At 58.4% G+C, this 23,850-nt stretch overlaps 1 protein-coding gene across 1 annotated transcript in view; it reads left to right on the top strand.

The window, feature by feature from the left end:
- Positions 1-4,339: 4,339 nt before the first annotated feature.
- KCNIP3 (potassium voltage-gated channel interacting protein 3) overlaps positions 4,340-23,850 on the top strand; it is an 84,965-nt gene continuing 65,454 nt past the window's right edge. Inside the window, exons 1-2 of the mRNA XM_043604041.1 lie at positions 4,340-4,475; positions 16,898-17,063. Of these exons, the coding sequence (XP_043459976.1) occupies positions 4,377-4,475; positions 16,898-17,063 (265 nt within the window). The 5' untranslated portion in view covers positions 4,340-4,376. The remainder of the gene's footprint in view (positions 4,476-16,897; positions 17,064-23,850) is intronic.

A 23,850-nucleotide genomic window follows, 5' to 3' on the forward strand; every position in this document is an offset into this window, starting at 1 on the left:
GTGTGCCAAGGACGAGCCACATGGCTACGGGCCAGCCCAGGCTCCCTGAGGGGACAAAGAGAGTTAACACGTACTGAGTTTCTGAGTATGAACTAGGAAGTGTGCTAAGCACTTCACATGCATCGACTCAGATGCAGGCAGTTACTGACCTATTTATGGGTGAGAAAACTAAGGCAGGGAGACCGGGGATGAGCTGAGTAGAGGGGGCACAGCTTAACCCAAGGCATCAACTGATGGTGGCATTTCAGGCAGTATCTGAATTCTCTGGGGTCAACCTGAGGCCCGGCTCCGGGGGACCGTGGCCAGTGTCCCTCTTCTCCACCCTCCCAGAGTCAGGACCTGCTTTTCTCTCCTAGTGCTCAGTCTGCCCAGGCCTAAACTCCACGGACTGAACTGGGAGGTCGGTGGCCAGCCTGGCCCACATACCCTGTGCTACCGGATTGAAGCCTCTTCCTCCTGGTCCCCCATCCTTCCGTGCACTTCCTGACTGTGCCGCTCCTGGAGCAGTGAGCAGTCACACTCCCCCAGCTTGCAAATGCTGACCAAACACTGCTGTACCCGAGAGGAAAGTGGGGTGTGTGCAGAGATGACCCCACCCCAGCCCTGAGCTCCGCCCACGAGTGATGCAGAATTTCGGTGACCCGAACCCTCGCCACACTGAGGACACCCAAGAGTCCATCGCTGAGGTTAGACCGGGGAGATGTTGAGGTGAACTAAGTCCGAGGAGGGTGTGGGACGCCCACCCTTCGCTTCAAGCTTCAGAGAGAGCTTCACGGTGTCCCCTGCAATTTGGGAAATCCAGTGGACTGATGTCTCGCCTCCACCTGCACACTCTAGAGAGCAGAAGACAGGCTGGCTGCTTTGCCCGCAGAGCCAAGGAGAGGCCTGCTGGCCCAGGTGACGGACCGTGCTAGGGGGTCTGTGTGGGCTCTCGGGCCAGGTCCCAGGAGGCTGCCTGAGGAGTGAAAACCGACCAGGGACGAGAGCCCCCTGGGGCCCACATGAGAGCCCAGTCAGGGGGGTGGCCCGGCTCTGGGGCCCCGTGGAGTTGCCTGCAGGAGGACAGGTACAGCTTTAAACCTCCCAAACCAGAGCGCGGTTCCAGGCCGGCTCCTGTTCCTGCCCAGTCACAGCCCCCGCCACCTGCCGACCACGGGCGCCACCCTACCGCCAGGTGAAGAACTGTGGCATCTCCCCACCAAGCAGCTTCCTGGGCCCCCCGGGTTTCCATCCCGCCGCCGGAGGGTGGGCAGCAGAAGAGATTTCAAGGACCCATGGAAGACACAAATAAGGTGACGGTAGCTTTGCAATTCCACAGCTGTGCTGGCTCAGCGTCACGGTGACACCGTGAGTGCCGTGGCGACCAGGGGGGCAGCCGACGTTTCTTGAACGCCTGTGAGGTGGGGATTCCACAGGTGTGGTGAGACTCATCTCCACCGAGGGGGGCCTTGCTCACAGACAGAGGCTCTTGGTGGGGTGAGGGCCCAAACCCTGAAACTGTACTGAGGATCTCAATCTCTCTCTCTCTCTCTCTCTCTCTCTCTCTCTCTCTCTCTCCCTGCACCACCCCCTTGACCAGGGGCCGGCAGAACCAGGGGCCCCCCAAAAAAGGACCAAGGGAAAAAGATATAGACTGGGGGTTCCATGGAGTCAGGTTTGGAGCGCCCAGGGACGAGGGCTTTGAACTTGGGACTGGAGTGGAGAGAATTGTGAGCAACAACTGAGGAAGGTCCTAAAGACCCCAAGACTCCCGGGCGGAGGTGGGGTGAGTCCCTTACCAAGGTGAGACTGGCCACCTGAAGGTGCTCACCACTGCCTCCTCTCAAACGTGACCCAACGAAGCAGCCTTCCCCAGGGCTTACAATGATCCCTTCCTTTCCCCCTTCCAAATTCCCCCATCCTCGGGTTCCCCCTCCTCCGGGCCAATGTGAGGAAAACCACAGCTGAAATCCGTCAGGCTGAAGTGTCTGCAGCCCACAAGGCGAGGCTGTCTTGCAACCTTTCTTCACCTTTTTTGGGTCTGATACACTGCCAAAGAATCTTTGGAGACTCCCAGACTCCCTCCTGGGGAAAATTTGCTGGTGCCCGATGCCCGCCAGCCCGCGCCTCGGCCCTGCTGAGGCCCAGCGAGGAGCCCTGCTCCTGGACGTCCTCCAGCTCCATTGCCTCCTGCCCTGTCTCATTCCTGCATTGCCCAAGGGTCCAGTGGAGGGACCCAGCCGGAAGGGCCTGGGGCTCCGGAATAGCCCTCAGGGCATGGGGGGCGGGAGAGTGGAGGAAGGGGCACACGTGGTCCAAATGAGTGTTGTGTGAGGGACGCGTCCTTGCCAGCAGGCAGCTGCAGTGGGAGGTCCCCAAGGCCCGTGGGCATGGGGGCCTGGCAGGGGAGGGCAGCTGTCCTGTTTTGTTGCAGCTCAAAGCTCCTTACCTTGGAAGAAAGCATCCTGAGTAGTGAAAGTTCAGTGGGCGTCCCAGGTAGCATGTGGGTGATTCTGCGGAGGGCTGTGCTGGTCTGGCCAGGGGGCTTCTTTGGTCCAGCCTCCTCACACGATGCCACGGGTAAGGCCAGCCCTACCCTGGACCACGTGGTAGGTGTTTCCTAGCTAATGTGTGAAACATACAAGGCGGGGCGGGATCCACCTGGTCACGTTGGGATGAAAGGAACAAGCTCCGTGTACCGGCTCTGTCACTTTCTAGCCTATGACCCTGGGCAAATCCTGTAACTTTTTGGGGTCTCTCTTTCATCATCTGCAAAGTGAGATAATGGCCTTCCTCCCAAGGCCACTGTGAAGACAGAATGTTCAGTGAGTCCCTGCTTGTGGGCGCTTTCTCAGAATACAGGTGGAGCGCGCAAGGACTTGGCCCCAGAGAGCCTGGCCCCTGACAGACAGCCTCTCACCCTCTTCCTGGGGCTCCTGGCCTGAGGTCCAGCCTGTCCGGCAGGACAGGACCCCTGGGCTGCCTCCTGTGCCGGAAGCAGTCTTTCTTGCCTCAGTGGGTCAACAGCTCCAGACTATTTTCCTCCCCAGAGGATCTGAAAGTTGGAGCTAATTGGCTGGCTTAAAAAAAAAAAAAAAAAAAGGAAAAAAAAAAGAGAAGGGAGGGCAAGTGCTCCCATGCATGCTGCAAAGGAGGGGGGTGTCTCAGGCTCTGTTTCCATGGGAACCACTGGCACAGGCTGACTCCTCGGGGTGCAGAAAAGGGAAACTTGGCGGAGGTTTTGGGCACCTGGCTCCTGGGTGGTTTCCCGGGACTGAGCAAGTGGCCAGGACTCTGCCCTCCTGAGGGGCAGGAAGGATCCCCTCCCCAACTCAGGGACCCTCACCCCCTTCCTCCACTTCCTCCACCTCCCAGTAGATCTGGCAAGGTCCCCCAGCCTCCCTGATGTGGTCCCAACCTCGGACCCAGCTGGGGACAGAGGACAGGCCCTGGAGAGACAGGCTGTCTTGGCAATATAAGGAGCTCAGGAGGGCTCCCCACTGCAAGGCCCCATGTGGGGTAAAAGGGAGGCAGTTGAAGGTGGAGGGACACACGAAAGAGCTGGAAGGACCCCTGTGTGTGACCCACATAATGTGGTCATGGTGGCTGTCACCCGTTCCAGTGATGAGCCCCCATCAGGGCGGCCACTTCCAACCCAGCGACCCAGAATGATGTCCCTAGAAAGGATGCCCCAGCACCAGGGGTGGCCGGAGGATGTCTGCAGGGCAGCTGGAGGGGCACCAGGAAGACCCCAAGCCTCGGTGGAGCCCGATCCCTCTTCGCAGCCCATATCCCCTAAGATGACCCGAGGTTGTCTCTGTGTGGGGGAAGCAGGGAGGGGAGGGGCTGGCCTGTTCTGGAAATGCCTTAGGGGAGGCTCTCCATCCAGGCTCCCTGCCCAACACCCCGTTGGTCGGCGCTGGAGCTCTCCTCCCGCCCCCCCTCCGCTCCCAGCGGAGGCTCTGTGCACCCACCACTCCACCCTCCTGTGACCAAGGTAGGGGAGCAGAGGGTGTGTGCGTTAGAGAAAGAGATAGACAGCGGGGGAGGCAGAGAGAGAGAGACGCCAGCCTCGCAACAGGAGCAGAGGGGAGAGCCAAGAGCCAGGCAAAAGGGGCTTCAGCAGGCTCAGAGGGAAGGATTAGGAACCATTTATACCCAGAGTGGGACAGAGAGCCCGGGAGGGGGACTGAGAATTATCAGAGAGGGGTGGGGAGGGAGAGAGGGAGAGAGGGGGAGGGCGGGAAAGAGAGTGAGAGGGAGGGAGGGAGAGGGATTGAGAGAGGCAGGAGGCAGAGCAGAAGGGGTGGAGCGGGGAGAAGCAGGCGGGGAGGGAGGGGTGGGCAGGGGGCGGGCGAGGAGCCGCCCGTAGCAATTACGTCTGGGTCCAAGCAAACATGAGGCAGCTGCCAGCCGGCCCGGCAGTCCTGTTCTCAGCTGCGAAGAGGGGAGGCCGGCAACAGTTTCCTTCAGCGCCCAGGATGCAGCGGGCGAAGGTAGGCGCCCGGAGGGGCTGGGGGCTCGCTCAGGGGTGGGGAGCGAGGGCTTCCGAGGGTGGCCCCGGACCGGGGAGCCCTGCTGTGCTTCCTCCTTTGACCTCGAGCCCCGTTGTCCCCTGTAGGGTCACTTTTGGAAAAGTAAATGTTGGGCTGTCCTGTCTGGGAGGCTAGACTTCTGGGGCCCCCTGTGGACTGGAGAGGCTTTAGGTGATTGTGGCATAGAAGTTGGACAGAGGAGGAGCTTGGGGTCAGGCAGGTGGCTGGTCCTGCTCAGTTGGGTCCCTGGGGCAAGTGCCAGGGCCGCTGACCCTGAGCCTGGGTCCCCAGCCCTTCGCCACCGCCACCGGTGGGGGAAGGCTGAGTGCTGGGAGGGGGTGGCCTAGGCTTGAAGGCAGGGCCATGAATACATCTTTTAATTATTCAAATAATTCATGAACGCCACTTCCCGCAGGGCTTAGGAGCCCCCTAACAGGGACACATGCTAATAGTTCCCACTCTGCGGGGCTGCTGGGAGGTTGGAAGAGAGCAGGCGAGGAATATGCCTGGGATAGAGCTCACGAGCTAGTGGCAGAGTATTGGGAGGCTGAAGACTAAGTGAAGAAGAAGGAGGGAAAGGAAAACAAGCTGAATCCCAGAATCCCACACTCAGAAAAATCTGTCCTGATGCCTTACAAGCTCCTCACATGTTTGGGACAGTCTTGCTCGGGAAGAAGGAAGAGGCGTCAGGCTTGGATCTGGCCGCTCGTAGCAGAGCACCCCGACTGACAGAGGTTTGAACAGGGTTGGTCACGTTTCTCTCTCAGGCTCAAGTCCAGAGGGAGGCAACAGAGGGCTGGCACGGAGACCCCACGGCCAGCAGGGGCTCAGGCTCCATCTGTCTCACTGGCTTCCATTCTTGAGGTTACCTTAAAGTCCAACATGGCTGCTGGAGCTCCAGCCAGCACATGTAGGCAGCAGGAAGTAGAGAGAAGGACGGGCAAAATGACTCAAATAAAATCAGGGTCTTGTGAGCAAGGAAGGATAGACATTGGGTTGACATCTTGCACTCTCCCCCGACCTTCACCTCCCCCCCCCCGCCCCGCCCCCCAGAGGTGGATTCCTGCCTCTCTTTCACCCATGAGGACAAGCAGCCCAGAGTTCCAGGCCACACCTCCCCAGAGCCTGGGCCACCCCTGGCCTCTCTGATCCAGCTCCCAGGGGCGACAGGAGGACCAGCAGCGGTGATGACATGAAACCCTTCAAGCATGGCGACAGGGCGCGTTGAAAGATGCTTTCTCTCCTGTCATCGCGGATCCCCCCAGCAGCCTCCAGGGCAAAAGCGGAGAAACTTAGTGCCTTGTCACCGGCATATGTGCTCTGCACTCACCACACACACACACGCCACAGCCAGCACAGGTCCTGTGCAGGCATAGTACGCACCACACAAGCGTGCCCTGTGACTGCGCCCACAGCTGGCTTGGGCTGCACGCACGACCAGCCCGCACGCAGAGGGAGGGGTTTCTAGACTCAGGCCGCACACAGGTGCACGCAAGCCTGCTCCATCCACCAAACGGGAGACAGTCCTTCCTTTCCTCTGCTGGCCCTACCTGCCGGCGGTCACTCACTCCCTTCCCCTGCCTGGTGAGCAGAGTCCGGCAGGCTCCCAGGCCCCTGCGGATCTCACTGTGCCTTATGCCTGCCGGTGGCCTTCCTGTGGCTGGCCTGGCCAGAGACTGGAGCGGGTGCCAGGCAGGGACAGAGGTCCCAAGGGAAGCCACCACTGAGTCCCTCACCAAGGTCAGCAGGGGGACTGGGGAAAATAATCTTCCTCTCTAGCCGGGACCGCAGTTCGGAGCACAGGCTGATGTTGGCCCGACTCCTTTGCCCTCAGCTGCCTGTCAGTCATGGTCAGTGGCTGCCCCCAATAACACCCCATGGGTCCCTTAGCCTCTCCATGCACTACCCAGTCCTTTGTGGATCCTTATGACGCCCCAGGAGGGCAGGCACTGCCCCTTCCCCTTCTGCAGACACTGAGGCTCAGAGAGGGGAGCAGCCTATGCAGCGTGAACCCCGCGAGCTCTTAGGGGAAAGGAACAAACAGAACCACAGGGTCTCCCGTGGCAGGCACGAGCTGCCGTCCTAGGTTTTCAGGGAGTGTTGTCTTCGTGGCCCGGCCTATGCAATAGGAACAGCTATCTGCCCAGCTTCCAACCTTCTTGCAGGCCACTTACCGGAGGTGGGCCCGAATTTGCTCACCCACTTTCAAAGATAGAGATCAAAGCCCCGAATTGAGATAGGGTGCGAAGTGCCTCTGACTGTTGCCCAGGTGGGGTCTGAGAGAAGGGCAGGTTGAGGGGCAGGATCGCTGAGGTGGCGGCTTCTCCCTGCCTGGCCTCTCCAGCAGGGCCTGCACCTGCATTATCTCCCTGGACCCCCGTGCAGCCCACAAGGTAGCTCTTGGTATTGTACCCACTTTATAGATGAGGAAACTGAGGCCTGCCCTAGATTGCAAGCTGAAATGTGTTATAGCTGGAATTCGAACCCTGATCCCTCTTACTCCAAAGCCTAGTTCCCTAGGGCTTGGTGGGAGGGTTGGGGACGTCCTGGGAAAAGACTACAAAGGGAGAGTGGCATTCTTGTAAGCAGGAAGCTGAGGGAGTGCCCCATCCCAGCTGGGGGCTGGCTCCATGGGTTTGTGGCCCATTGTTCCTTCTGAAAACTTCAGTGAGCACGCAAGCCAGACCCCACCCCTGGCCATGTCCCCTGGTTTAGCCATGTGACCTTGAGCCAGCCCTAGGTCCCTTTCCGGGCTGCAGATCCAGAACTGCAAAGGAAAGGATCCCAATCTTTCGAAATCAGGATCCCTTTTCTTATCAAAATCTTCCACAGGAGTGGGAGGTGCTCAGCTGATTCAGGCTGGCTTGGGGCCCATCTGCTCTCCCTACCCCACTCCAAGGCATCTCTGGTGACGCCCAGGAGCAGCTGTGGAGCCCTGAATGTGGCCTCTGTGAGGGAGAGGGGCAACCTTAGTTTCCAAGGCAAAGAAAGAAGAGGAGAGAGAACTTGGCAAGTCCTCTTAGCTGGTCCTCCAGACAAAGGGCAGGAAGGAAACAGAACAGGAAGGAGGGCATAGTGGGGGGTAAGTCGCTGTGTACTGTGCCCCCACCCAGCTCCCCATCCCCAGCTGACTGATGTTTCCCTTGAACAGGTGCATCTGTCAGCTGCGATCAGCCCCCGTCCTAGAGTGCCACAAAGCAGCCACATGACAGGGAGAGAACCAAGGGGGCTGGCAGGTGCCAGAGTTGGAGAGGGGGAACTAAGCTGAGCTTTGGCGGGACAGCCGAGAGGGGGCCTGTCCCACATCCCAGTTGGCCCAGCCTCTCCTCTCTGGTGTCCTGCCTCAGGTCTCTGTCCAGCAACACCCCCCCGCCCCCCCACCGACCCCAAAGGCATGGGCCTGTGCCGTGCTCAGCCAGGCAAAGCCCACACGGGTCTTCACTGGCCTCATCTCCAGCTCTGCCCCCGCCCCCTGGCACGCACCTCCAGGGCAAGCAAGGGGTAAACCCGAGTCCACCTGCTGCTGGTGCCATGCCCCTGTGCCCAGTCCACCCTGACTCTGTTTTAAGATCCTCTCTCTAGATGGGCACTCTATGGCCAACTCCACCCAATTGACCCTGTGAGCTTGGGCGGGGTCCGTCCCCTCTCTGAGGTTCAGTCTCCCCATTTGGTCCTAGATGCACTCATAGCCTGTGCTGGGCCCTCCCCCGAGGTCGGTACCTTGTGCTGCCCAGTGGAGGCTGGGAGTAAAGGTGGGGGGGGGACACTAGCAAAAGCGCCAGGAGGCAGATCTCATGCCCCATCCCATATGTACACACATATGCCCACTGGCTTGTTACAGAACAGAGCCCCGTCTCCACTATTTGGTATTCAAAGGGCCCTGGCCAGGAGATGATGGTGGCCTGGGGCGATAACATGGCTGCACCTTGTTGGCTGTTAACCTGGCTCTGCATTAGGAAGATCTGGGCTCAAACCCAGCCCCTTCATGCATTAGCTGTGCGTCCTTGGACAAGTTAGTTAGCTGCTCTGTGCCATGGTCTCCTCATTTTCTTGTGGGAAATATCATCCACCTCCTAGATAAATGAGATCCTACACCAGCCTGTTTAGCACAGCCCGGGCATATAGCAAGAGCTCCATAAATGGTTGGAGTGTCAATGTTACTATTTTCTGAATCCTGAGCAGAGCCTGGGAAGGGCACTCCAGCAGGAGAATGCTGTCAGTGATCAGGTCAAGTCCACCCCTGAGTTAATGGGACACCCTCATTGCCTACACAGCAAGGGTCAGGTGGGGAGCTTGTGTCCTAGCCCAGGTGGCAGCCATCAGAGGAAGGGCAGGGACGACCCAGCCCTCCCCTCCCCTGCTCCAGTGCGTGCGTGCGTGCGTGCGTGCGTGCGTGTGCAAGTGTTGGCAGGGACTCAGGACAGTCTCAGCTCCCCCCTCACAAGGCTGGCTGCCTGGCCTGCATCTGTAGGTACCCAGGGGTGGGTGGAGAATCGAGGCTCCCCAAAGCCTCCCCACCCCAAATCCCTGGGGCCTGCACGACACGACGCCCACCGCCATTTCCTGCCATCTGTCTCAAGTGATGGAAATAGAGCAAGCAATGAGGAGTGGTTGCTCAGTGAGCCGCCTGCGCTGCTGTCCCCAGGACAGGGTTGGGGGCGGGGGGGCAATCAGCCCCACATCTGAGCAGCTCTCCAGCTGACCCAGACTTTGGCCCTGAGGCAGCCTTCCTAGGAGGGAGGCGGGGAGGGAGATTGAGAACCTGAGAGCCCTTCCTCCCACAGACAAGGTCTAGAACTTCCCATTTGGTGCGACGAGCCCTCTAAATCTTGGCTGCACTGTCAAATCTACTGAGGAGCTTTATAAAAATAGAGCAGCCCAGGGGCGCCTGGATGGCTCAGTTGGTTAAGCTTAAGCGTCAGATTCTTGGTTTCAGCTGAGGTCATGATCTGCCCGTTCCTTCGTGGGTTCGAGCCCCGCATCCGGCTCTGCACTGATATCACTGAGTCTGCTTGGGACTTTCTCTTGCTCCCTCTCTCTCTGCCCCTCCCCCACTGGCGCTGTCTCTGTCTCTCTCGAAATAAATAGATAAACTTAAAAAAAAAAAATAGTGGGGCGCCTGGGTGGCTCAGTCGGTTAAGCGGCCAACTTTGGCTCAGGTCATGATCTCACACTCCGTGAGTTCGAGCCCCGCGTCAGGCTCTGTGCTGACAGCTCAGAGCCTGGAGCCTGTTTCAGATTCTGTGCCTCCTTCTCTCTCTGGCCCTCCCCTGTTCATGCTCTGTCTGTCTCTGTCTCAAAAATAAATAAACATTTGAAAAAAAAAATTAAAAAAAAAAAATAGAGCAGCCCAGGCCCCACTGAATCAAATAATGTGGCCCCCAGGCCGCCAGATGTGGGAGAGGCTGCCAGGTGATTCTGATGCGCAGCAGCTGAGCAGAGCAAGTTGGATCTCTCTGGGCCATCGCTTGGCCCTGACCCTTGCCCTGGGCAGCAGATCTTACTTGGCATCAGAAGAATGAAGACTATCGACAACCGTGCTCCTGCCGGGGTTTTGTGTATGTTCCCCCATTTAACCTTCCCCACGGTCCTATAAAGGCATATTATTATCCCTATTTCACCGATGAGGAAACTGAGGCTCAGCACAGTCAAGTACTTTGTCCAGGGCCGCCCAGCCAGGAGGTGAGGACCTGGGATTCAAGTTCCTGTCTGGCTGACTGCAGACCTCTTCCCACTGTACTTGGTGGGCTGAAATAACATTAACCTCCCTGACATCCCCCTCCCTGGCTGAGCGTGCCTTCTAAGCCAGCATCCGGTGGGTTCCAGTGCTCCTTATGTGACCATTCATGCTATTTCTCATCCATAAATGTCTGTAAATGTTTGGGGGTCTGCCTTTCGCCCGTGCATTTGCTTGTATGACATGACCTGGGAGGGAGGGAGCCTGGATGTTTTAACTGGGGTTTGCCTCCAGCCATGCAACCCCCCCCTCCCCAACATGCTTCCCCATGCGCACAGGCAACCTCTGCCAAGCCGCCTCTGGGCTTCACTTCGGGGGTTCTCCGGAGCCCAGCTGATGAGAACCACGGAGACAGAAGTAGTTGCTTCAAGGTCTCACCTGGGTGCACCCCTGGTGGCTTGACCAGATGGGCTGGGCCCCCACAGGATGAAGCTGTGTCCCCTGTGCCCGGGGCAGTGAGCAGGGCAGCTGACCACAGGGAGTGGGGAGTCACAGGTGAGATGTGCTGGCCCAGGTTCTTGTAGTTTATTTAAAACGATCTGGGCCCTCTCTGTGGTGTGGTGAAAACTCTCAGGTGATGGTGTTCCTAGTGCAAAGTCCAGATGTCACTCTGGGGCAGCTGGAAGGCATGAGGGGGTCGGTCTGTTTCTTCGTCTCCATGGTGATAGGTGTCCTAGTTCCTGAGGAGTCACCTCGCCTCCCCCCACCACTATCCACACCTACAGCAGATCCTAAATACCCACTAATATCCCCCCCCCAACCCATTCCACTGCCTGGGCCTGGCTCAACACCCCCTCTTCCTCCCCCGGACTCGGGCAGCCCCCCAAGTTGGCCTCCTCCTTCATTGTCCCCCAGCCTTCCTCCATACTCCACTGGGCCACCTCTCTGGAACAAATCTGACTGACCCTAGCTGGGACTTGAGAAGGAGAGAGGAGTTAGGATCAGGGTGTGCCCTGGCAGGAGGAGGCTGTCCCAAAGCTTCCAACCGGCAGGTCTGAGAACCATCTAGAACAGTGCTAGCCAATGGGAATGTAGCGTGAGCCACAGGTTCGTGTTAAATGTTCAGGTCGGCACATTAAAGAAAGTTTTCTTTAAAAAGTGCAATTATTTTTAATGAATGTTATTGAACCCAGTGTAAATATTATCATTTCAATATATAGTTAATACAAAATGATTATTTTTAAAATGTTTATTTTTTGAGAAAGAGAGAGAGTGTGTGCGTGCACAAGCCAGCAGGGAAGAGGCAGAGAGAGAGAGGGAGAGAGAGAATCCTAACCAGGCTGTGTGCTGTCAGAGCAGAGCCCGATGCAGGGCTCAAACTCATGAACTGCGAGATCATGACCTGAGCGGAAGTCAGATGCTCAACCCACGGAGCCACCCAGGCTCCCCTTGAGGGGGATCTTGAAATGGTTATTGTAAATGGAAAGAGGGTAGCTGTTGACGAAGTAGAAGGTAACCATAACATTGCCATGAAACAACAGCACCGAATTCCACTCCCCCCCCCCCACCCATCCCCACGGCCTGCTGGGACTCTGAGCTGGAGCCACACCTCATCTCTATAAAAAAGGAGGTAAAGGTAGAGGGGCGGTCTGGGTTCCCAGAGTCTAAGTCATCTCCCAAACCAGAGGGAAGCCTCTCCCAGGTGCCCAATGGCACAGCCCCACCCCCTGGAACCCGGGACCTCCAGCCAGAGCCACCAGGACAAGTTGAACAGTTAGGTTGACTCCTCATTGACCTTGAGCGAGAGAACACACACACACCGCAGGGAGCCAGGCAAGCTTGGTAAGAGGGTGTGAGAAAGAGCCTATTATGGGACTTGGCCTTCAGCGGGGTGATTTGGAGGAGGGTCTAAGGAACCTCAATAGGTTGATGTGAGCATCAAGTACGAGTCTCTACACAAACCCAGTGCCTGGCCCGTAGCAAGTACATGGCCAGCTTGATGTCCTCTCTGTCCCTCCCTTGCTCTTCACAGACTTGGACTTGGAAGTGAGCTAAGACCTGCTCCTGACCCATCTGGCTGGACAGGAGCTGTGAGTCTCAGCGCAGAGTTGTCAGGGAATGACCTTGCCCACCTGTGGTCTCTGCCCTTGAGGGACCCTGTGGACTTCAAATTAGGTTGAGGTCCCCAGGGTCAGCTTAGGGCCAGCCTAGGGCCATTTCTGGGATGTGGCCCAGAACACCCACATGAACTGGGGACTCTGTGTGACCTCGGGGCACAGGTCTTCTGGCTTCATTGGTCCCTGTCACCCAATCCTGGCCACCCCCGGGGGCCCATGGAGGATGGAGGGATGGCTCTGTCCCCTATGGAAATGATGCCAGGATCAAGCAAGAGTGGGAAGAGAGAAATTCTCATGTGAATTATGAAGAGCACGAGGGGACTTTGACCCCAGTCATTTGTGAATATTTCTTGAGCTTTTCGTATACACACACACACACACACACGCACATATATATGTATTCTCTTTTGTATATATGGCAATATTTTTCACTTGAAGCTTTACTGACGTCACTGAAGAATCACGTGTGGTTGTGAGACATAATATGGGGAGATCCTGGATAGAAGGTGCAGGTGGAGAGGCCAGCGGTGCGAAGGTGGTGTGCGAACTTGCCCCGTATGTGTCAAGAGCACAGAGCACGGTGAGGCTGGCGGTGGGCAGATGAGACAGGAAGTCCAGGGGCAGGCAGGGCTCTGGCCTGGGTAGGGCTTTGGAGGCAGGCCCAAGGCACTGGGGTTTTGTGTGAAATGCAGCGGAAGCCACGGAGGAGGGGGGTGGTTCCTTAGCAGGGGTGGGAAGGGATTGAATTTGTGTTGGAGTTTCCTCACTGACTCAGCTCTCCTCAATTCTGTCACCTCTTAGCACAGAGGCAGCTTGGGGGTAAGGGTGGTAATATGTCACCTCTCAGGGCTCCCTCTCTTCTGTGCCTGAGAGCTTCCAGATCCCAAGGTGGCCATTAACTTTCTTGACAGCCCAGTCGGACCCTCTCCCAGACTGGTGTCAAAGATTCATGGGGATGGCCTGCGGTCACTTGGGTCATTTGTCCCTCCTCCTGCCCTCCCCCAAGGTCTGATGGGCTCAGTCCACGGCCTGTGGCCATACCCTGTCTCAGTCACTATGGGCCCCTCCTCTCCTCCTTGCGAGGACCCCTCAGCCACTTCACAGGGGAAGGCCATCATAGGGCTCCTCCCTCCTAAGCAGGGCTCAGGGCACAGGCTCAGGGGACAGGGCTCCTGCCACTCTTGTCCCCAGCTCTCTGCACCAGGGAGAACACACACACTGGGGCTCCTCAGTCCAGGAGGGCATCGGGACATTCACAGACTGTTAGTCTGACATGGTGAGGTGGCTTGGGAATCCCTCCCCAACTTCCAAGGCCTCTCCAGGGCCCGACCCCAGGAAGCCTGAGCAGTACAGCTTGTGACCAATACCAAGATACCCCAAGGATAGTGTGGCCCTGGCATGCCCCCAAACTTCTGCTGGACTTAGTTTCTTCATCTTTATTTTTGTTTTTAAAAAATGTTTATTTTTTGAGAAAAGAGAGAGAGAGGAGAGAGAGCGTGCAAGCAGGGGAGGCAGAGAGCGAGGGAGACAGAGGATCCAAGCGGGCACCGTGCTGACAGCACAGAGCCCGACGCGGGGCTCGAACTCACGAACCACGAGATCACGACCCGAACCAAAGTCAGACGCTGGACAGACTGAGCCACCCAGGCACCCCAGTTTCTTCAACTTTAAGACAGGAGCGGCGTTGCCAACCTCATGGGATTTTCATGACCCTGAGGCCCAGAATGAAATGCACAAAGGGAGGTCTCAGCCCCGCCTGTGGCCCTCCCAGCCTTCCCTGGAGGACAGAACCCTGGGCCCCAGGCTGCATCTCTCCCACATTAGTTAGGCCTGGGCTGCAGGACAGAATCCCCGTGACTAGCGGGGGGCTCCATGAGGAGCCAGCACCAGCACTGTCCTGAGACAGAGGGGGTCCCAGCAGGTAGCTCCTGATCCCAACAGAGGCTCTGATGCTCTCACTGCAGTGTTTCCTTCTGACGTTCTCCGCTGACCCCAGCTGCAGAGCCTACAGCAAAGAATTCATGAAGTAACCAAACACCAGCTGCCAATCTGCCCCCTCCCCGCTCCCGGACTGAAATAAAGACTTTATTCATTGAGGCCATTTCTCTCCTGAATAAGATCATTAACAATGGAGAGGATGCTTCTCTGACACAGCCTGGGCAGGACCTGTGTGTACATGGGCGTGTGCATGTGCATACAGGGGACCTCCCGCAGCATCTCTGGCACTGGGAGACCTCTGGGGACCCCTGTCACGCCCTCTTTCTGCCCCACCAGGATGGTGTGTGCTCACCCTTCCTGTGGCTCTGGGCACCACTGACCCCTCTCACTGCCAGGGCAAGGCTTGGAGTAGGGAAGGAAATGTAGGGGGCGTTGCTGAGCGTGGGTGTTGGGGAGGTGGCTTGGAGGGTGACGACTACAAGAGATGGCACTTGCAACTGGGAAGGCTCCAGAAATCAGGATAAGGGGTGTGGATGTCACCCTGTCTAGGCGGCCACTTCATCAAAAGCTGGCCGGGAGGCAGACTGTCCAGCCCTAAATATGAACGGGTCTCCTGGAGCCCTGAGCCAACCCAGCCCCTGGAGGGTTCTCCTGCCTAACTGGGGAATGCAACACAACCCTTCCCCTCACCTGGGCGTTTGCACAAACTCCACAGTTTAGGGGACATTTGTGGGGACTTTCTTCTACCTCTCGTTCAGGAAAGCCCCTGCTGAGGACATGAGAGAGGCTTAAAGTCCAGATGCTTGCTTTCCTGGCTCCTCTCGTAGCCAGAGATCAGGCATACGATCTGGGCTGGGACAGTCAGATTCCTCCACTCCTGACCTTGAACTAGCGACCCAGCTGAGAAGGCCCCCCACAGCAGCCTCCAGGTCCTAGGGGCAGCAGTGCCATGAGGCCAGTGGGGGGTCCCAGGCCCAGAGCCTCTAGGCTGGCGGGGCCAGCAGCAGGGGCCAGTGTATTCAGCAGCAGAGGCAGACGTGCTCTGGCTGACCTGGCTGCCCTCTTCCAGGGGGTGACTGTGGCTGAGGTCTGGCTGTCCCTTTGCTTGCTCTTTGCTCTGGTTTGTCTTCCACGCCTTGCCCTCTGTCCTTTCTGGGGGGACTGTGGTTGGCCTGGAACCCTCCCCCCTCCCTCCCACTGCTGATTCCTTTCCAGTTATCATCAGCCTGGGTCAGTCTCTGCTTCTTACGCCTGAGAGCTGACCGATGCAGGGGCCATGTGGGGCCCTGTGTCTGCAGAACTTGGCCAGTTGCACATCTGTTTATTTGGGGAGACACATACTTTTCAGGACTGTCCAAAGGTACCACGTGTGAAATTCCACGACCCTGGAAGGATATCACCAACTCGCCACCCCAGTGGCCATTGTCCTGGCCACCTGCTCAGAACTAGTGCCCACCCAGGGGCGCTTCCTCCCACGACTGGCACTCAGGCCATGCGTCATGGGCAGAGTGAACCTGGGGGCTACCTATGGCAGTGGCCCAATGGGCCAGGCCGCACCCATGGCACAGCCATCCCAAGCAGGAGGGCATCTCACAAAGGCAGCAAACTAGTCCCAGCAGATGTCCGGAGGGGCCACCGTGGCCACCGTCCCTTGCCGCACACGACAAGGAGCCCACTTCCCGGCATTCCCTCCACGGCTCCCCGCTCTAGGATTCCTCCAGACCTGTTCGAGTTGCTTCTTTCGACGGCTGCACAGCTTGGAGTAGAGGGCTCCATCGATGTGCCCCCTCACGGGGGAGATCGCCCGGCTCTCCTTTCAACCTCTGCTTGCCTCGAGGTGAAAAAGATGGAGGGCTCAGGAGCCAAGTGAGGAAACCTGACTTGGCCGTGTGACCTTGCGTGGATCCACTCCCGTGTCCGGGCTCTAGTCCAGTGAGGGCTTTTGGACGATGGTCTCTGGCAACCAGGCCTGTGCCAGGATGGGGGGCTTGATGAGCGAGTGTGGACCCTCACCTCCCTCCTTCTGGGGGCCCCACTATATGCCAGGCCAGGGTGCAGAGTAGGGAAACCCCCAGCCCTGCCCTCGTCCGGGAGTTCCTTCAGCGGGTCGTCACGGCACAGCCGTGTTGTTAGGGAACTAGAACACAAGGACGGGCCAGATCCCCGAGGTTTTGAAGCTGGGGGGCTGCCTGGGAGAGGTGACTTGGTAGCTGGCTCTTGAGGTGGGGGTGGGGCTCACTGGACTGTGCCGACATGGGGAAGAGTGGTGTCTTCCCCGAGTAGATCGGTGTGGCCAAAGGGGACTGTGCGTAGGAGGCACACAGCGCCCAGAGCCCTAGAGCGGCCTTGGACGTCATGCCGTCATCCTGGAGCACCCGGGCTGCTTTTCTCGTGGACACTGTTTGTGCCTGAAGCTGCCTCTGGCTTGCAGCGGCTGAGAGCTCCTGGAGAGAGGGGGGCAGGGGACGACCAGTACCAGGGTCAGCAGTGCCCTGGGAACTCTCCAGCTGAGCTGGGACCTCTGGGCATGCACGCCTGGAGGTCAAGACGCTGGCGGAGTTAAGGTCGACCTTGCCCGGGAGGCTGGGGCTGGCCCAGAGGTCCTCTCAGTGAGCAAGGGCTCAGGGCTGCTCTGCCTGTTCCTGCTGCAGGAAGTGATGAAGGTGTCAGATGGCAGCCTCCTGGGGGATCCCGGGCGCACACCGCTAAGCAAGAAGGAGGGCGTCAAGTGGCAGAGGCCCCGGCTCACCCGCCAGGCCCTGATGCGGTGCTGCCTGGTCAAGTGGATCCTGTCCAGTGCGGCCCCACAGGGCTCAGGTAGGGGCTGGGGCGGGCTGGGAGGAGGGCGGGGGTGGGGGTGGGGCATCTGTTGTGCGCTCTCTTCTATCTGAGGACTCAGACCACCCTGGGACCCCAACCTCTGCCTAGATTGGGAGATGGCGCTTTCCGTTCATTCGTGCTTTTCCCCGTCAATCCAAGCAAGGCACTGAGCTCAAAGCAGGACCCGTGGAGGGGGCGACAGAGGATCAGGACCGCGCAGGGGTACTCCACCGAGGTCACTGGGAAGGTAGAGCCAGGCGTCGGAGTCTGACAGGCCCAGCTCGCCCTGCCCACCCTCAGCGGGTAACCTTGGGCTGCTCACGCGTCCTTCCTAAGTCCTCTGTGAAAAGGATGGGCTGCAATGAGTGAGGAGGCCCAGTGAGGAGGAGGCCCCGCCCCAGCCCCTCTTTGGTCCTGCCCAGTGCACCCCAGGGGCTGGGGCCGGCTCTTCACGGGGGGGTGGGGGGGTGGGGGGTGCCGCACCGCGGGTGGTCCTGAGGGAACGCAGCAAATGGCTGCCTGGCGCTTGCCCGTGGTGATATTTGATGTTTGCTGAGCGTGACAGAGCAAGAGATGCGGAGGTGGCCTCACGCAGCCCCTCGTGCCCTCACACGGACGGGCGCACCCACCACACGGTGCACACCGACCAACACACCTGTGCCGCCGCCACACACAAGCCTGCGGGCCCCCCCCCCATGCACATGTGGGCGCACACACACACCCCTCGCAGCCACGCGTGCACACCCACACGCGTGTGATCACAGGCACGAGGCGTGCAGCAGAGTCTGCCGCTTTGCCTTTAAGGAAAAGGGCAGACTTGGGCCCCGACAGCCCTCTCTGCGTGATTTCCGGGGAGCCTCAGTCCCTCTGACCCGGAGAATGGGCGTCGATCATGGCCTCAGGCTCCCAGGCTTGATGGGAGGAGAGGGGAGGGGAGGCCCAGGTCTGTAGCAGGCAAAGCGGCTGGCGGTCACCTCCACGGAGTGTGTGAGGGGAAGGGGCTGCCACTTACCAGGCCCCTGCCCGTTACCCGCAACCCCACTCAGGGTGCTCCCGGCACGGGCCCAGCCCCTCCCTTCCGCTGCCCCCAGAGCCCCTGCCCATCTGTGCTGCTTGCTGCCATCTGCCTCCGGCCCTCCCCCCCCCCCCCGCCCCCTTCCGCGCTCAGGCCTTTCACAGAAGCACGAGTGCACGTGAATACAGAGGTGGGGTCCACGTGTGCTCCCCAACTTCTCGGGGCCACGATGGGAGGATAGGTTTTTGCACGTGGCAGAAACGTGAAGTCGCCGAAAGTTCATGCAAACAGCTCACCTGGGAAGCTCGCATCGTTGTAGTGCTGTCTGTTCTGCAGCAGGGCAAAAACAACTCCATTTTCTGTCGGGATGGAAACCAAGGGCAGAGGTGAGCCGGGGCGCTGCGGTGTGGCCAGCTGTGTGCACCCGCGGGGTCGGTCTGCTCCCACTGACACGGCTTGTGTTGCTTGAGGTTCAAAGGCCCTACTGGCCTTACACCCCAGGCTTCTCTTTTTTTTTTTTTTTTTTAAGTAGGCTCCACACCCAAGGCGGGGCTGAAACTCACGACCCCTGATCCCCACCCCAGTTCAAGAGTCGCATGTTCTACCAACTGAGCCAGCCAGGCGCCCCCTCCAGGCTTTTCTTGGCATAGCACAAGACCAACACCTCGGTGTCTCTCCCTCCCTGATCCTCTCCATCCAGCTCCCCCACCTCACCCTGGGGCTTCACGCCTGCTGGGCCCCATCTCCAACTTGCAATTTGGAGGCACGAAGCATCAGGCAGGAGTGTGATGTGCCACCTCCCGGCTGAGGCTTTTTGCACCCATGAGTGTGGGTAGGCATGGAGAGAAGCAAGCTTGGAGGCGGGCTTGGTGTGTTCAAGGTCACAAGGAGAGGGGCTGAGAGGGCCGCACCCACAGGTCCCACCTTTAGCTCAGGGCGGGGTTCCTGGAGGCCAGGGTCTTTCAGGTTAATTGCTGTGCTGAGCTGTCAGGATGTGTTTGCTAAAGACTTGTCATAGCCGTGAGCAGGGGGGCAGGATGGGGAGGCAGAGGAGTGGGGGGGGGGGTGGAGGGGAGTGGAGCTGGGCCGGGGCCCCACCCATGGCTCAGGCCCAGCCTGGTGCCTTCCCCTGCGTGAACCTGTTTATCAGACACCACGCCAGGCGCTCCGAGGGTATGTGAAACATGCAAAAACAAGATCCTGTTTCCTTGTGTGAGGAAGGCGCTGCGGACTCCTCGTTTTTTACGAAAGTCGGTTGAAACTCAGGGAGGTCACGTGACTCCGCAGGTCACAGGATATTAGGGGCTGAGCGAAGGTTCTGGAGCTTCTTCCCTGTGCTCCAGGCAGGATGCCCACCCTGATGTGTGTCATCCGTATCTTTTCTCTCTCGGGGACCGTCAGGGATCTCTGGAGGCAGCGGCCACCCCCACAGACTGAGAGGCCGAGACCCCGGTGCACCCCTTGTCTCCACTAGGCGTAGCTCCCCGCCCCGAGCTCCTTAGTCCAAATGTGTGTCCTTAGCCCTCTGTGTGTCCCTCCAGGATGCCACTACTGGGTCGGTCACACTGAGGGTTTCGTGTGCATGTGAAATGCTAAACCGTGCAGAAGTGAGACGTTTCTGCTCCTTCAGGAGACTTCAAGGGCTCTGGGGGCAGAGAACAATAGGTGTCGCTCAGTGTTGCCCGGCCCCTGAGCTCAGCAGGGCCCAGCCGCGGTGTCCTGGGCAGCGGGTGCCCGTGGAAAGCGGCCACAAGGCCGAGACACTGCACCCTTGTTGTCAGGGGTTTTTCCACTCAGAAGAAGCAGGTCAGAGACACATTTCTGGGGCAGCTTGGGGGGAGAAGCCAAGGCCCAGTAAAACATAGGGATGTGCCCGAGGCTTAGGCCACCGTGTCAAGGAGGGGATGGCACTCAGGGGCCAGGAGTCAAGAGGGCAAGGGTTAGACCAGCTGCCATTGTGCTGGGCCGTCCATCCCTCCTGGTTTGTGGAGGCCCCCGTGTGGAGTTGGGAGGGAGCCTGCAGTGGTGGCCTCTGAGATGGGCCCGGGAGTCGGGGAGCACAGGGCAGGCAGCATGGAGGAGCCCCCATCCCCAGCTGAAAAGTGTGCCCCTCACCAATACTGGGGGGCTCGTCCTCAGGGACCAGAGGACTCTGGGACTCTGACCTGCTCTGCATGTCTCCACAGCATCTAAACATCCTTCCTGTCGGGATACCAGAACAACCCTCCAGGAGCTGGGCTAGGCTACCAACTGGATAGACCCGTTCCTCAAGTGTGGCTCCCCATGAGGGCAGTAGGACTGGGATTCTTCAACTGTAAAGCTGTCACAATAATACCACCCACAGAATAACCTGGGGTCTTGGCCACAGACCACCGAGTCCAGGCTGGCCCGTTTTGTCCAGAGAGGCATTTACTCTAGACCGGTGGGAAGTTCACAGAAACTCTAGAAGACCAGAGGAGGAGACCTGGATGTGGCGAGGCCAGGGCCCTGCCTGCCACTCCGGGGAATGCCCCCACGTCCCTTGTCGTTCCGGTAGGGACACTGGAGAGGCAGCCACATGCGTCTGTGTGATACGTGTAACCGTTCCTCATGCAAACGGACACACTCCTGCCCCCTCCTCCAAAGTGGAGACCCAACTCAGCCATTGCGTCCATCTCTGGGTACTCACTTCTGCCTCTGTCAAGCCCATGTAAAGTCATAAAGCTGCCATCATCACTGGTACCCCGATAAATGGAGCGGTGGTAGACAGACCTGAGGACAAAAAAGTAAATTAATTTGTCTGTAATCTATAAGGATATCTAAATATATGCTGACAGAATTTTAATGCGTTTGAAGCACCAAGATGTGCACAACATTGTGTTTCCAACTGAGATGCCAGGAATTATCTGGAAACTGGCCACGTGGCTCTTGAAGCCTTCACCCTCATCAAAGGTATGGAAAGTTGAGTGGTTGGAGTCTGCGGGGGAGATGATTGGCGAAGAGGATTTCTCTGGAGAGAGTGTGTTGAGTCCCAACCCCAAGTTGAGAGAGGGGTGTTTCAGTTACCCTTTTGTCACCCAACAAAGTAGCCCCAAATCCCGCCATTTTGTTTTCTCTCATTTCTGTGGGTGAGGCATGAAGGCGGGCTTCCGCTGGATGGCGCTTCTACTCCACATGGCATTGATTGTGACGATTCACTTGCCTGTGTTTAGCTGGTGGTTGGGCTGGGCCAAGAAGGTTCCACTCACGTGTGGTACCTCAGTGCCCGTCCGCCTCTCCAGGGCTGCTGAGGCTTCCTCACCGCACGGCGGACTCAGTGTACAAGGGGGCTGGCTTCCGAGAGGGGCTGTTCCAATATGAAAAGACAGAAAGGTTCTTGAGGCCTAGGCTCCAGAACTCACATAGCATCATTTCCACTGAATGTTATTGGTCAAAACAAGTCCCCAGCTCAGCCCAGATTTGAGGGAAAGGGAAACAGACTGCCTCTGCACGGAGTTGTTGTAGGAAATTTGTAACAGTCTGTAAACCACCACAGAGGCCTCAGTTAAGAGTCCTTGGTGGACTGATCCAAACTCTCATCCCTGTAGGCGACCTGAGCTCTTGGCCTTCCTGCCTATAACACCCCACTAACTTTTATCCCTGTGTTTGGCAGTATTAATCAAGTCCCTGGAGAATTCACTCGATTTCAGATCTAGCGCTCCCCTCCCCCACCTCGTGCAGCTGTAGAACCTTCTCCCCTGGATGATCAGGATCATTTGCCCACCCAACACCCACCATGTCAGATGGTCTAAGTGGCGTGGGGAGCTCCAGATAGGTGGCAGCCTCAGCCTCCGGTCCAGCAGGTCCACTGGTGTTTCCCTTTAAGGAAGCATTCTTCTTCTTAAATTTTTTTTTTCAATGTTTTTTATTTATTTTTGGGACAGAGAGAGACAGAGCATGAACGGGGGAGGGGCAGAGAGAGAGGGAGACACAGAATCGGAAACAGGCTCCAGGCTCCGAGCCATCAGCCCAGAGCCTGACGCGGGGCTCGAACTCACGGACCGCGAGATCGTGACCTGGCTGAAGTCGGACGCTTAACTGACTGCGCCACCCAGGCGCCCCTTAAGGAAGCATTCTTGATTTGGGATCCAACACCTCTGACCCAGAGCCCAGAGTATTGGCGATGAGAAACAAAAACGCAGCGAGGGGGCGTGAGGACCCACTGGTACCATTTCCCTTGGCTTCTGGATCCCTCGTTCTGCCGGAGAAGCAGCATATTCAGTAGCACGTCCAGCATCTGACGGGACAGCATCTGCATAACCGCGTGGCAGGTGCCGGGACCGGGTCTGCCGTGGCCTCTTCCACTGTTCGGTGAGGCCAGCGGCTCCGGGGCCTGGGCAACCGGATAAGGTCAGCGGGTCATGCAAACGCTGGCCTTTGGCCACACTTCTTTGTTGTCAGATGAGTCCCTTGGTCAGTGACGATGGTGTGTGGGACACTGTGAGGGGTGATGGTGTTGGCAGAAGCAGGGTGGGCAGGAGGGAAGGTCCATGCGCAGAATGAGTGTCCGCTCCAGAGAGGATAAGTGGTTTGTCCCTGCCAGGATGCGGGGGACGCGATGTAGCCGACCTGCTGGCTGGTGGCTGGCTTGTCACCCTGCTGGCAGGCTGGGTGCTTGGCGACGGCTGTAGCCACATCAGCCTGGTGAGAAGTTCTTGTATTGAACCCGTAAGTAATCTTAGTCCACACGGCACTTTGCTGGCGAGCAGTGCCAGGCAGCAAGGAATACGGGCCGACAGGCCATCTTGTCCACCTGACTACTGAGCTCCTTCTCGGGTCTGGGCGCCCTTTGGAGAACAGTCACCCCTCCTGGCATCTCCTTTCCTTCTCCTCCCTGATCCCGGAACAAATGGTTAGCAACCGCCCGTGAGCGATGATGCTCAGGCCATCTCTTCTTCCAGGCAGTGTGGGCAAGCAGTCGTATTCAACAGTCTGCCCACCACAAAGATTCCCCTTCCCCGTCACCCTTCCCTGCTGAGTGGGCCACCAGGTCAGCCTCGAGTTGCGAGTTGCGAGTTGCGGCCAGCATTTCTCACAGCTCCGTCTAGAAATTACGTGTGAACGTTCTTCCTCTTCAGATGGCCTTAGGGACGCCTCGCGGGGCCACTGGTGTGGATTGAGGGGAAGCTGGCCGAGCAGCAGGCCCCAGGGGGGCCCGAGTCACTTCGTACACACTTGCCTGGGCCTTCCAGACCCTCCGACCCTGCGCTCAGGCATAGCGACATAGCACCTGCACGTGGTGATGGAACGCTGCACGCACACAGGCCTTCCGAGCTGGGGGAGAGGTCGATTCTCAGCCCCTGATGGGCACGGAGGTCCACGGCCACCTGGTGTCCCTCCGGCATGTCCTCTGTGTCCATGCGGGCCCAGTAGCGAGCCGCCAGCTGCATGTCAAAAGATCTTTGCCAAAGAAAACAGGGCTTTGCTCGAAAGCCCGGGGAGAGCAAGGAACGCTCCTACGGGGGCCTGCGCTTGGCCTTGCGGAGCGCGCCACCTTGCCTTAAACCCAGCGTGTGCCAGTGAGCGCGCAGGGTCATCAGGCAGCCTGAGCCGCTGCACAGCCATTGCTTACTGTCAGCCAAGCACACGGTCTGCCGCGGCACGCTGACCTGCGGTACCCAGGAAGGCCCATCCAACACTGCACCGCCTTTCACCCGCTGGGAGGGCAAGGTGCAAGTTCGTCTTTCACTTTGGAGGGAATGTTTTGACTTGGCTGTCCCTGCATATAACAGAAACCCCAAATAACAGTGG

The sequence above is a fragment of the Prionailurus bengalensis genome, chromosome A3 (genome assembly GCF_016509475.1).
Source record: "Prionailurus bengalensis isolate Pbe53 chromosome A3, Fcat_Pben_1.1_paternal_pri, whole genome shotgun sequence".
Taxonomy (NCBI): domain Eukaryota; kingdom Metazoa; phylum Chordata; class Mammalia; order Carnivora; family Felidae; genus Prionailurus; species Prionailurus bengalensis.